Here is a 12,668-nt window from a genome sequence, read left to right as displayed (position 1 = left end):
GGTACTTTCAAGAAATTCCCTTCTGTCACAAAATCCATTTAAAGGTAGTCACAGAAGGAACAGAATTTAAAACTACGAGCAACCAAGGGTGAGCTATTTGCACAAAGTCCAAAAGCCTTGGTTTGGGATCTCCACAAGCCTGTCCAAAGAATAGTCTCCCATCCCCCTGGCTTCCAAAGGAAGGTCAAAGATTGAAACGTAGAAGTTTCTACCCAGTGAGTCTCCATTTCAGTCATCTCCTCACCTCCAACCCAGCTAGGGTCCATCCTGGCGACAGATGTTGCCCAAAAGGACCATGGCAAAGACAGGCCAAGTGAGCGAAAGTGTGGAAACTTCTGAGATTGGCTTGGGTTTGGCACTTACGGAACAATAAACCAAGCCTTTGAAGAGGCTAAACAAAGGAACCATTTGTCTATTCTAGCAGCTACAAAGCGAGACAAGATTACAGCAAAGGACTAAGGAGCGAAAGAAGAATGCCAAGCTGGAGAGGAGACCAGGGTTTACCAAGTCCAACTCGGACCCTCTGCCAGCATCTAAGGTCCGTGGGTAAGACAGGCAACTGAACGTACTCAACGCGACAGAGGAAATGCAGGCTTTAGAGCTTTATGTTAAAAACACTTGCTGATTTTTTTTTCTTTCTCAGCTTCTTTAATGTATGCAGTATGCTAGAAGCAAGAGTGGGGGGAGAGAAACAACATTCAAAAACATGCATTTTTAAAAAGGCACAAAGCTTTTCTTCACTGCTTTTTTTTATATCATTCCTATGAATTAATGATGCTGGATTTCATTTGCTTGTCTGTTGGAGAGCTTTCCTATACTTCTCTCATTGGGAACAAGGTTGGCATTAAAATGCTCGTCAGACTTTCCCTTCTTTTAACATTCCCTGGCTAGCTTGGTTTTAATCTAACAGTCCTTTCCAAATGATCTTTCTGCTGGAGCTATGTATGTATTTATCATTCTCCCCCGACCCTTTCCTTGACAGTCTTCAATGACTTGAAGTGTTTTTGTTTCTTTTTCTTTCTTTTTTAAAGTCAGTTACTTATTGATTTTGGCCACACAGCATGTGGGATCTTAGTTTCCCAAACCAGGGATTGAACCCAGGCCCCCTGCATTGGACACACAGAGTCCTAACCACTGGACTGCCAGGGAAGTCCCTAAAAGGGTTTTGAAATAGCATTCCAATCACCTTTGAGGGGCTTTCTGTCTCATCTCCAGGTTGCAGCTAGCTTTTTGATCACCCATGTCCATTTTCTTTCCACTGCTCTTGTCTAAGGAAGATCCATAGGAAAGTTTCTCAGGGTGGGCTGGAGGGGGAGAGATAGAAGGGGAGGAAACTGGTGTTACGTTATACAAGTCACGCATTCTGATCTCACCATCCTGTGCCTGCAAAGAAAGGAGAAAGTGTGGTCAAATTGCTCATTCTTTCTGTACTTCATTTTTCCTAAGTATAAAACTGACACATGACTGTCATTGTAAGAATATGCAGAGATTGAATGACTTCCAGTTATACCATCCTGAAGGAAAAAATATAAATGTTTCCTGCAGTGACACAATGTTCTCTTCCGTGAGGCAATCATACTGGACCTGGAGTCCCAACCCTGTGGGTGAAAACAGAGCTGCCGTTTGGGCGACCTGTCTCTTCTTAGAAATCCAGCAGTACCCCAGAAAGGAAGGAGACACAGCTTGGGAGCGTCCTTAGACCAGCAAACCAGAAATGTTCATTTAATAGACACCTTGCACTGACTTCCCAAAGGAAGTAGAAAGACTGAGGCTGTCCCTTAAAAACTTTTCTTAAAAGACAAACTTCATCAGCTATCTCCAGGTGATCAGGGTCACAAACTCTTTCGTCTCATTCTAAGTTCTGTTATTTTTCTATTTATAACTTTTATTTTACAGTAACGTGCATCTCTTTGGTCATCTTGAATGATATTATTAGTTTTAAATTCCCTTGCCATTTCTCAACCCAGCAAATGTCCCTTCTAGGTCAAATGGCTCTTTAAAATTACTAAAAGAAAGATAGAGAAGTCCCTTAAGACAAGCCTTGCTGAGACATGGCCTTCCATTTCCTCAGCTGTGAAATGGGATGGCCCCTACCTTATTTGGAAGCACGAAACTCCAGGTTGCTACTTGAAAATAACACCACAGTTGATACTACTAGCCTGGGAGAGAAGGTTGAGTCCTGAACCCACCAACAGCATCTCTCCTTGGGGTTCACATTGCCTACACATGGCTGGCATGGTTTGGTAGTCAGACCTTAAGACAGGTATAACAGTAATCTTTAGCAGCTTTCAGAAACTACCATCTGAGATCAAACTAGACCTACTTTTATTGTTGTTGCTTGATTTACTGGTTTTGAGTTTGTGTGTGTATGTGTGTGTGTTTTCTTGCCACAGTAGAGAGCAGTCACTCAGCCTCCACAGAGTAATGCCAAAGTACAAGATTCCTAGGAAAACAGCTCAAGAGACCTTTTCCAGGAAGGAGTTCCTGCTGTCACGTTTCCTGAGGATCTATCTCGGTGATCAGACACTGTCAAGCATCCTTCTGGTCACAGAGACCTATCTGAAATATTCACACTCATTAAGCATGCTATGTAAATTTCCTGCACATTTACCTCCACCTTTATCGCTCAGTTGTTTTGATATGAAAGCTTTTTATTAAAATGATCCTTTACACTTTTTTCCCAGTGGAATCCCAAATGCCCCGCCCCTTCATCGTGATGAAAACATCTGGCTCTTCACCAATTTTTTATTTATTTAAATAAAACAGTAAGCAAAATTAGCTCCTCACCTTTCCCCTTGCCTTCACTTCCCCAATAAATCTAACGTCTTTCTCTAAAACTTGGTGGCTAGAAGAGGATTGGTTTCGATGGTGTGTGGTCTAAAGCGTGTTTTGCTGCTTTAGAATTTTGCTGGAATTGTTTTCATGTGCATACTTGTTAATTATTTCACTGTTTCCCATAAATGGAATCAGCTCTCTATAGGGTGATGTTCGTTGTCTGTAAGTGCCTGCGTGCTCAGTTGCTCAGTCATGTCCGACTCTGCGACCCCATGGATGATAACCTGCCAGGCTCCTCTGTCCATGGGATTTCTTCAGGCAAGAATACTGGAATGGGTTGCCATTGCAACCTTCAGGGGGTCTTCGCGACTCAAGGATCGAACCTCGGTCTCCTGCGTCTCCCGCATTGGCAGGCAGATTCTCCACCACTTAGCCACCTAGGAAGCCAGCCCGGAGGTAGCTATGGGTTCATTTTCACCACCTCTTATGCAGTTGGACAGCCTCCTCTGAACCACTTTTCTCTCCGGTGATTCCTCTTCTTTCCACCTCTCTGCAGTTGGCCTGAAGGAATCATAAAACGGCGGCTGGAAACTCATTTTAAGGAACCGCCCCTTCCTCAGCCGGGTGCTCCCGGACGCCCCTGCCCCCACCCGACCAGCCCGCCCTCAGCTGGCATCCAGACGCAGCGACCTAGGCTGCCAGTAGAGGGCACACTTACTTTAACTTTCGAAACCTGGGGCGCGGGTGCAGCTCTGGGAGGGGGCAGGGAAAGACGCTTTGCGGCAAAACTCTGGCTAGGGATTGGTCACTTGCGTTTGCGGCAAAGACCTGGAGGCTGGAGCAATTTGCAGTCATTAAAACCGACTTGTGCCTTGTGCCTGATTTGGAGGAAGTTACTACTCTTTTAACAATCGAATGCCGAGCAGCAAACTCAACGGGTAATAATTTATCTCAAACACAGGCATGACATAGGCGAGCCCTCCCCGTTCCAAATTTTTTTCACTTTTGGAAGGAGGGGGAAGGGGCGTGGAAAAGTTATAACGCCCTTGGATGAGGGACTGGGGCTGGGATAGATCGCCTCTGTATAATGCAAACTAGTAAATCCCGAGGGGATATGCATTATATATTAAATATAGATTCATTGAGGGAGTGAACAAATCATGTGTCGTGTTGGGCAAAATTCTAGGCTGACGTGAACATGAAAAGTATACAGATGTACGTGGATTCTACTATACATACACACTTCACTATGGTATTCAGAAAAAATTTAAGAGTCAGTGAACTAGGAAATCAATGCCTGAAATTCGGCCAATTTTTAATTGGCTCAAGACACTGCCAGCACACATCCCCCCCCCCCCCCAAGAAACGGAAGTAATACTTGGCTCCTCTCCTTAGATGAGAATCGATGCATTGTGTGTGTGTGTGTGTGTGTGTGTGTGTGTGTGTGTGTGTGTGTGTGATTTCGAGCCCAATGATAAAGAGAAAAGCAGACCCAGAAAGGAAGTCAACGTTCGGTTTGTCCTAGCAGGAAAGAGTTAACGGTTTTCCTCACCGGGGACTCTGCAGACTCCCCAGGCAGGATCCTCCGGCTCGCCCCCTTCCCTCTTCTGGGGAGTCTGGTCCTGAGGCTCGCGCCCCCCTCCCCCGGGCTGTATCCTCCCGTCTAGCGCCTTCTATTTTTCCCCAAACCTGGGAGCCCCAGAGTGGTGCAAACCGGCGCCACGGGGCGCAAAGAGGATTCGTCTCTCTTCTGAAACCTGGCTGCGGAATTGGGAACTCCGAGAGAGAGGCGCGGGGGTGGGATGGGGGTTTAGAGGGACGGGGGTGGTCCCCCGCGGCGCGCACCCGCAGGCGCGCTCCTCCCTTATTCCAGCTCTGGAACCCGCAGAAAGATCTCAGGGATTAGCGCGTACTGGGTGGGGGGAGGGGCAGGAGGAACGCTGGCCCCCACGGAGATCCGTGTAGGTCTGCGCGGGCAGAGCCAGGAGTGGGGGTCCTCTGCGACTTTGGCAGCAATCGGGGGATTCATTGTGGGTGGAAGGTGCGCAGTCGAGAAAGCTGCGCACACCCAGAATGCATAACACCCCCAACAAATGCAATGGGTGTTTATTCATACCGCGCTCTCCAAGTATACGTGGCAGCGCGTTGCTGAATTATTTTAGTAATTCCAGGCACCATTTTTCTTCCCCATACCTTTGATCATGTATCCCATCGACACTTAACCCCCCAGCACACACACACTCAGAGCGCACGCCCATCAATACCCCTTCTTTCCTCCTCTCTTCGTAGGAGTTATTTTCCAAAGGCTGCCCCTTCCCGGCCTGTCCACCCGGGACGTGCATGGCGCAGCCGTGGGTACACGGTGTATTCTCAGCATCTAGGGATGAGCGGTTCTGCCCCCAGATGATTTAAGAACACAGGACAAGTATGCGGTTTGTCCAACACAGCGCTGCTCCACAGGAACCAAGCAGCAGAGAGACGGTTTGAGCGGGAGCAAAAGAAAATGGTAGGCGCGCGCAGTTAATTCATGCGGCGCTCTGACCGTGTTTACATCCGAGAGCTCGGCGCACTGGAGTGCCAGGCTCAAAGAGCTGAATCTCCTCCCCTCCCGCCCTCCCTCCCCACCAGCGCCCCTCCCGGGTTCCCAAAGCAGAGGGCGGGGGAGACAAAGATCCTCTCTGGTGAGTCCCCGCCCACCAGCCCTTTATAGGCGAGGGTCTCCGCTGCGGAGGACCCCCGGGCTGCGCATCTCGCGGCTACCGCTGCGGCTGGCTCGCCGCGGCCGCCGCCTGGCTCCACCACTGCCTGGAAGGGCAGGGCTACTCTGAGGCTTGGCGGGAAAAAGAACAGAGGAGGGGCCTTACCTTCTCGTATAAAAGCCAGTTTTTTCTGGGCTTTATCTGACTCGCTGTAGTAATTCCAGCGAGAGGCAGAGGGAGCGAGCGGGCGGGCCCTCCAGGGTGGAAGAGCCGAGCCAGCCTAGCGAGCGGAGTCGCGCTCCGGGCGCCCGGGGAAGGGAGATCCGGAGTCAAAGGGGGGCTTCTGCGCCTCCAGCCAGGCCGGCCCCCACCCCACCCTCCCCGCGGACCCCTGCTAGCGGTCCGCCACCCGCGCCGCATCCGCGAAACTTTGCCCACTGGAACTTACAACACCCGAGCGACACCAAGACTCCCCGGACGCAGAGAAGCTCTTCTGCCTTTTTGGGGAGACACTTTCCCTCGCCGCAGCCCACGACCCGCGCCTCTGAAAGGCGCTCCTCGCCGCTTTTTGGACGCTAGATTTCCTTCGGATAGTGGAAATACGGGTGAGCACCCGGACCTATTGGCCTTTTTCATTTATTTTTGCTACCGCCTTAACGCCGCGATGAGCAGAACGCCCGAATCGAGTGTCTTTTCTCCCATTCCTGCGCTATTGACACTTTTCTCAGAGTAGTTGTGGCTGGTCGGGGTGGGGTGGAGAGGAACCAGAACTGGGTCGGGGTACAGTGACTTGTCAAGATGGGAAGAGAGAGGAAGGCAGAGGGAAACCGGGGGTGCGTTTTCTGAAAGTAGCCTTTAGAGGTTTTTGCTCGCCTTAGATGGACGCTGACCCCGGCCGGGTGGACATTCATGCTTTATTGCATTAATTGCTTTTTTGCCTTTTGTCGGGGAGAAGAAGGGTATGCTTCGCGGTTGACAGAAAACCCTTTACATCCTGAACTCCTTGGAGTAAGAATTACACATTGCATGTTTGAGCGAAGAGAGCTCCGCAGCCGCTGACTTTTTCCTGTCTGGAAAAGGGCATTTAAATTTCGGCTTACTGCATTTCTGACAGCCAGAGACAGACACTGCGGCGCGTCCCGCCCGCCGACCCCCTCGGCGTCTCCAACGCTCCCGGCTCCTTTTAGAAGTTGGCCTTTGACTTTTTTTTTAAAGGATAGTAAAATTAAAGATTTTGGTCTACAGAGAGGTTAGGATTCGGTGTTGGGAAGGCGCGGGGACGGGGAAAAGGAAGCTGGGGCAAAGATGTGTCCGAGTCTCCTGGAATTATTGACTCGGCGGTGGGGGGGGATGAGGGCAAAATCTCTGCACCTAGCCTTGGCTCCCCGGCCGCCTCCGGGGTCCCCGCGCGGGTGTCCCTACGCCCCCTGAGATGCGGAGGACGGCCAGGAGCGAGGCACCGGGCTTTTCGAGAACAGCTGCTACCCTCGGCTGGTGAGGGAGAAGACGCCCGGCTACGGGCGCGGAATCGTAGCAGGGTCTCTGGCGCAGTTACGTCGCCGTATTGAGTGTTGAAGGGAGACGTCTCTGTTATTATTTAACACTCTCCTTTTATTTATGAGGGTCGGGGGTGGGGGGGGGGGGGGTGGAGAAGGGCTAAAGGCTCGAAGCTGAGCTCGCCACCCCAGCCGGAGAGAGAAGGAAAGCCCGCAAAGGAAAGAAGGGGGTTGCGCTGGGGGTAGGGATGCGGGAGGCGGAGAAGGGAGGCTGGGAGGGGCGGCGGCGCCGGCAGGGGAAACAGCGAGACGAGGGCGCGCGAGTGGGAACGGGCGCGGCGCTAGGGGCCCGGGAGCGGGAGGGGGCCGAGCGCAACCGCTCCAGCCGCGGCGTCTCTCGCCGCCTCCTTCAGGTGGCGCAAAACTTTGCGCCCCGGCGTTTGGCAGATCCTATTCCCCACCGCCGCCGCCGCCTACCCGGGCCTGTGACGGAGGCCAAAGCTGATTTCGATTGCTGGGCGGTCGCGGGGCAGACTCCCGGGCTTCGCGCTCCAGGCTCCCCGGAGGAGAGCCGAAAAGCCCCGCGGCGCTGCGGAGCTGGTTCGCCAAGTGTGTGTCTGAGATAGTAGAGGGTCACTCAGAGCGGGCTAAAAGGGTGCCTTTTTTGTCCGTTCCCCACCTCCCATCAGCCTCATTTGGGGATCGCGCTGGAAGGGGAGTGGTTCTGGATTGTGGCGCGCAGTGCGCGCTGCGTGGGGGTTTCGGCACCATCCAAGACCCCTTTAACTCAAGACTTGCCCCGTCTTTGTGTGCCCCCTCCGGCAGGCTACCGCGATGCCCCTCAACGTCAGCTTCGCCAACAGAAACTATGACCTCGACTACGATTCGGTGCAGCCTTATTTCTACTGCGACGAGGAGGAGAACTTCTACCACCAGCAGCAGCAGAGCGAACTGCAGCCGCCGGCGCCCAGCGAGGACATCTGGAAGAAATTCGAGCTGCTGCCCACCCCGCCCCTGTCCCCTAGCCGCCGCTCCGGGCTCTGCTCGCCGTCGTACGTCGCGGTCGCCTCCTTCTCGCCCAGGGGAGACGACGACGGCGGCGGCGGCAGCTTTTCCTCCGCGGACCGGTTGGAGATGGTGACCGAGCTGCTGGGAGGCGACATGGTGAACCAGAGCTTCATCTGCGACCCCGACGATGAGACCCTCATCAAAAACATCATCATCCAGGACTGTATGTGGAGCGGCTTCTCGGCCGCCGCCAAGCTCGTCTCGGAGAAGCTGGCCTCTTACCAGGCTGCGCGCAAAGACGGCGGCAGCCCGAGCCCCGCCCGCGGGCACGGCGGCTGCTCCACCTCCAGCTTGTACCTGCAGGACCTGAGCGCCGCCGCCTCTGAATGCATCGACCCCTCGGTGGTCTTCCCCTACCCGCTCAACGACAGCAGCTCGCCCAAGCCCTGCGCCTCCCCGGACTCCACCGCCTTCTCCCCCTCCTCTGACTCTCTGCTCTCCTCTGCTGAGTCCTCCCCGCGGGCCAGTCCCGAGCCCCTGGCTCTCCACGAGGAGACCCCACCCACGACCAGCAGCGACTCTGGTAAGCTGGGACCCTCCAGGCGCGTCAGAGGGGTCGGCTGGCTCTTTCCTATTCTCATTGGCTGCCAACTCAAGGGGCCATACTTCAGTTGCCCCCCCCCCCCACTGCCCCCCACTGCCTTTTTCTCCTTATATTTGAAAAAGAAATGTCAGGTCTGGAAGAGTTTGGGAGCTCACCATCCCTGAAACACTGAGCTTTAGTGTTCTTCCCACTCCTTCCCCTAAGATCGCCCTAGTGGCCAGTCCTCTCCTTTCCCTTCCCTCCCCTTAGGAATTTCTTTTGGGTTTTTAAATCTTCTAGCTTATCTAGCAACTCAATCCGCTCCCTCTTACCCCTCTTAAGCATTTTAATTGCCCTGGAAGGGGGCGGGGCGAGTCGTCGTTGTGGAGTTAAGAGAGGATTGATCTCCGAGAGTGAATGAATTACCTCCCTCCTCCCTTCTGAGTTGTTGGGATTTAGTGGACTACAGATCAACAGAAATGAAGAGGGGCAGTGTACAGAGACCGGGCAGCCTCCCCCTGAGCGCCGGGAGCTAGTGAAAGTGCCTTAAAAGTGTATGGACTGAGTTGGGATCTTTGCACCTCTTTTGAACACTAAAAGCCAATCCTTTACAAAATTGGACTTCGGTTTTTCCTTCCCCCACCTTCTAGGACTTTTGACAAAGCTGCAAGACTTGTTTTTTTGTTTTTTTTTTTTTTTCTTTTTGCACTTCCAGTAAGATAGGGAGTTGCTAAAGTTATACCAAAGATTTGCAGCTATCATTTGCAACACCTGAAGGCTTCTTGGTAAAGTCCCTTGCAAATAGGAGGTGCTTGGGAATGTGCTTTGTCTGGGTGTGTCCAGGGCCTCATTAAGTCTTAGGTAAGAATTGGCATCAATGCTGTATCCTGGTAAATTGTAATTTTCTTGTCTGTGCCATAAACCCAGCTGTCATTTTCCTGCCTGAGACTCTCCCTTCTTGAGAAGAAAAGCAGAGATCATTGGCTACCTGTCTGGGAATAACTTTGTGCCAGGGTCCTTTTTTTTTTTTTTTTTTAGCCTCACCCAATGGCATGTGGGATTCTTAGTTCCCCAACTAGGGATCAAAACTTGCCCCCTGTGTTGGAAGCATGGAGTCTTAACCACTGGACTGGCAGGGAAGTCCTCTGGGTCCTCTCTTACCTAATAATCCCTTGTATTGGCATAGTATTAATTTCATCTAGTCATTGATTGCTTTAAGGAAACCGTTGTTAACTGGGTGATTTTTTTCCTTTCTTTCTTAAAGAGGAAGAACAAGAGGATGAGGAAGAAATTGATGTTGTCTCTGTGGAAAAGAGGCAACCCCCTGCCAAAAGGTCAGAATCGGGGTCACCCTCTGCCGGCAGCCACAGCAAACCTCCTCACAGCCCGTTGGTCCTAAAGAGATGCCACGTGTCTACGCATCAGCACAATTACGCAGCGCCCCCCTCCACTAGGAAGGACTATCCCGCCGCCAAGAGGGCTAAGTTGGACAGTGGCAGGGTCCTGAAACAGATCAGCAACAACCGCAAATGTGCCAGCCCGAGGTCTTCGGACACGGAGGAGAATGACAAGAGGCGGACACACAACGTTTTGGAGCGCCAGAGGAGAAACGAGCTGAAACGCAGCTTTTTTGCTCTTCGTGACCAGATCCCAGAGTTGGAGAACAATGAAAAAGCCCCCAAAGTAGTTATCCTTAAAAAAGCCACAGCATACATCCTGTCGGTCCAAGCAGAGGAGCAAAAGCTCATTTCAGAAAAAGACGTGTTGCGGAAGAGGCGAGAACAGTTGAAACTCAAACTTGAACAGATACGGAACTCTTGCGCCTAAATTGACCTATTGGAGGGAGGAACTGAACTCCCTCAGGAAATTCTCATTTGTTACTAAGGGAAAGTGAGGAAAAAGGTTCCTCTGTCAACTCCTTACATAGGAACGTCTTTCATATGCATGAACAACCTCACAACCTTGGCTGGATCTTTAAGACTGAAAGATTTAGCCATACTATAAACTGCCTCAAATGGAACTTTGGGCATAAAAGAACTTTTTTTTTATGCTTACCATTTTTTTTTTTCCTTTAACAGATTTGTATTTAAGAATTGTTTTTAAAAACTCCTGAATTTCACCCAATTTTCCTTTGTAAATATAGCCATTAAATGTAAATAACTTTAATAAAATTTATAGTAGGTATACCTACTATATAGTATAATTTTTTTATTTAAGTACATTTTCCTTTTTAAAGTTGATTTTTTTTCTATTGTTTTTAGAAAAAATAAAATACCTTCAAATATATAATTGAGCCAAATCTTAAGTTGTGTTTTGTTTCTTTCTCTTTTTCCCCCCTCATTCCCTTTTCATTGATTGCAAATTAACAGTATTTGGCCCTTAAGGGAATGAGCTTACAAGGATGGGAAAAGAAGTCATTTAAGAAAGGGTAAGGGCTTTTCTTTGTTCTGATGGGTCTGGGGACTTAAGGTCTTTAAGTTCTCAGGGCTATAAGATGCTTCCTGGAGATCTGTGATAAGGGCCAGAGATGATACTTCAAAGAATGAAAGGGCAATAGACTAGTGAGAGGGTTAGAGGTAGGCAAAAGGGATGCTAGAAGTTAAAGATAACAGTTATGAATACAAAAGAAGGTGAGGACTAGGGATTTGGAAGAAGATGAAGGAAAAACTCAGTTTGGAGGTTCCATGCCATTCACAGTCAATGGCAAAAGAGTAGAAACTGACTTTTGCTGCTAATCTGCAGTAGCAGGCACTCTGGGAGACAAGTTATTAACCCTACTTTACCAAAAAAAAAAAAAAAAAAAAAAAGGGGGGGAATATAGAAGCTCAGAGTGGTTACGGAACTTCTCCACAGCTACACGGTAAAAGGCTGAATCCAAGTCCCGTGCTTGTTGAAAAGCACTCAACACTTGGCTATCATGCTTGAGTTCTTTCTGTATTGGCAATACTGAGATCAAGGATGCTTTGGGGTTGGGGCCTGATGGGCTGACACAAGAAATAATCATAATTATGTTTCAGGCATTTTTCTAAACATTTTCCTTCTAGTAACTCCCCCCAGCAGCCGTATGAAGAAGGTACTGTTGATTTCTCCATGATAAGGAAACTCATCCACGTGCATAAGGTGCACTGATAATGAAGAACAGAACCAGGATTCCAGTGTGGGCTTAACCTGTGCTAGACCACCACCTCTCAAACAAGCCAGTAGCATTAAACTGGCCGGTCTCAAGGACCTGAGGTTTCAGCACTTAGGCCTGATGGAACCTCAGTTCTTCTTTTATTTTGTATTTGTTTGTATTTTGTTGTTCCTTGCTTAGTTTTTCCCTTCCCAAAGAGAAACTCACGGCTCATTCACGCCTGTTGCTCTTCAGTCACTAAGTCCTGTTTGACTCTGTAACCGTATAAACTGCAGCAGGCCAGGCTTCCCTGTCCTTCACCATCTCCTGGAGTTTGCTCAAACTCATATTCATTGAGCCAGTGATGCCATCCATTCACTCCTACCTTAGTCATTTGTTAAATGAAACTTACCAGTTGCTCCTGCAAAGCAGCCAGTATGGAAATGCTACCGTCCAGATCATAAAACACACTTGGTCTTCATCGTGTGAGTCATTATTATTTTGGAAATGACAAACTTGCAACCCTTCCTTTCAACCCCTTTCACACAGGGACATGCATAATACATGCTCATCACTAGAACATGAAAGGCATTTTTGAAGGTAGATTTTGGGCTTCCCTGGTGTCTCAGAATGGTAGGGGTAAAGAATCTGCAGTGAGAGAGACCTAAGTTTGATCCCTGTGTTGGGAAGATCCCCTGGAGGAGGGAATGGCAACCCACTCCAATATTCTTGCCTGGAGAATTCCACGGACAGAGGAGCCTGGCAAGCCCCAATTAGTGACTAACATATATACACACATATTATTAATTATGAACCTTTGAAAACCCCACAGTCCAAACCAGAAACTAGAACTTTGACAACATAGGTAAATGGAAGTTATTGTCACTATTATAATTATCTCATTGTCTCAGCCTCAGAGTAGATCTTTAGATCCCTGTACTTCCTTGGGAATTTAAATCTATCGTGACCCATAAATCGATAAATAATTACTGTCT

General features: G+C 49.7%; 1 protein-coding gene and 1 long non-coding RNA gene across 3 annotated transcripts; one reads left to right on the top strand and one right to left on the bottom strand.

Moving 5' to 3' along the window:
• Positions 1 to 2,731: 2,731 nt before the first annotated feature.
• Positions 2,732 to 5,566, bottom strand: LOC132657163 (uncharacterized). The gene is made up of 2 exons (XR_009594937.1): positions 3,494 to 5,566; positions 2,732 to 3,336 (listed from the first exon to the last, which is right to left on the bottom strand). It is a non-coding gene; the product is annotated as an uncharacterized LOC132657163 (long non-coding RNA).
• A 314-nt stretch (positions 5,567 to 5,880) lies between these two features.
• MYC (MYC proto-oncogene, bHLH transcription factor) lies at positions 5,881 to 10,864 on the top strand. Of its 2 annotated transcripts, none has more exon segments than NM_001009426.1 (3): positions 5,881 to 6,079; positions 7,796 to 8,561; positions 9,826 to 10,864. In NM_001009426.1, coding segments are annotated over 2 exon segments (1,320 nt in total). In that variant the 5' UTR covers positions 5,881 to 6,079; positions 7,796 to 7,804; the 3' UTR covers positions 10,389 to 10,864.
• Positions 10,865 to 12,668: the final 1,804 nt, after the last annotated feature.

The sequence above is a fragment of the Ovis aries genome, chromosome 9, assembly GCF_016772045.2.
Source record: "Ovis aries strain OAR_USU_Benz2616 breed Rambouillet chromosome 9, ARS-UI_Ramb_v3.0, whole genome shotgun sequence".
Taxonomy (NCBI): Eukaryota; Metazoa; Chordata; class Mammalia; order Artiodactyla; family Bovidae; genus Ovis; species Ovis aries.
This window is presented reverse-complemented; position numbering and strand designations above follow the sequence as displayed.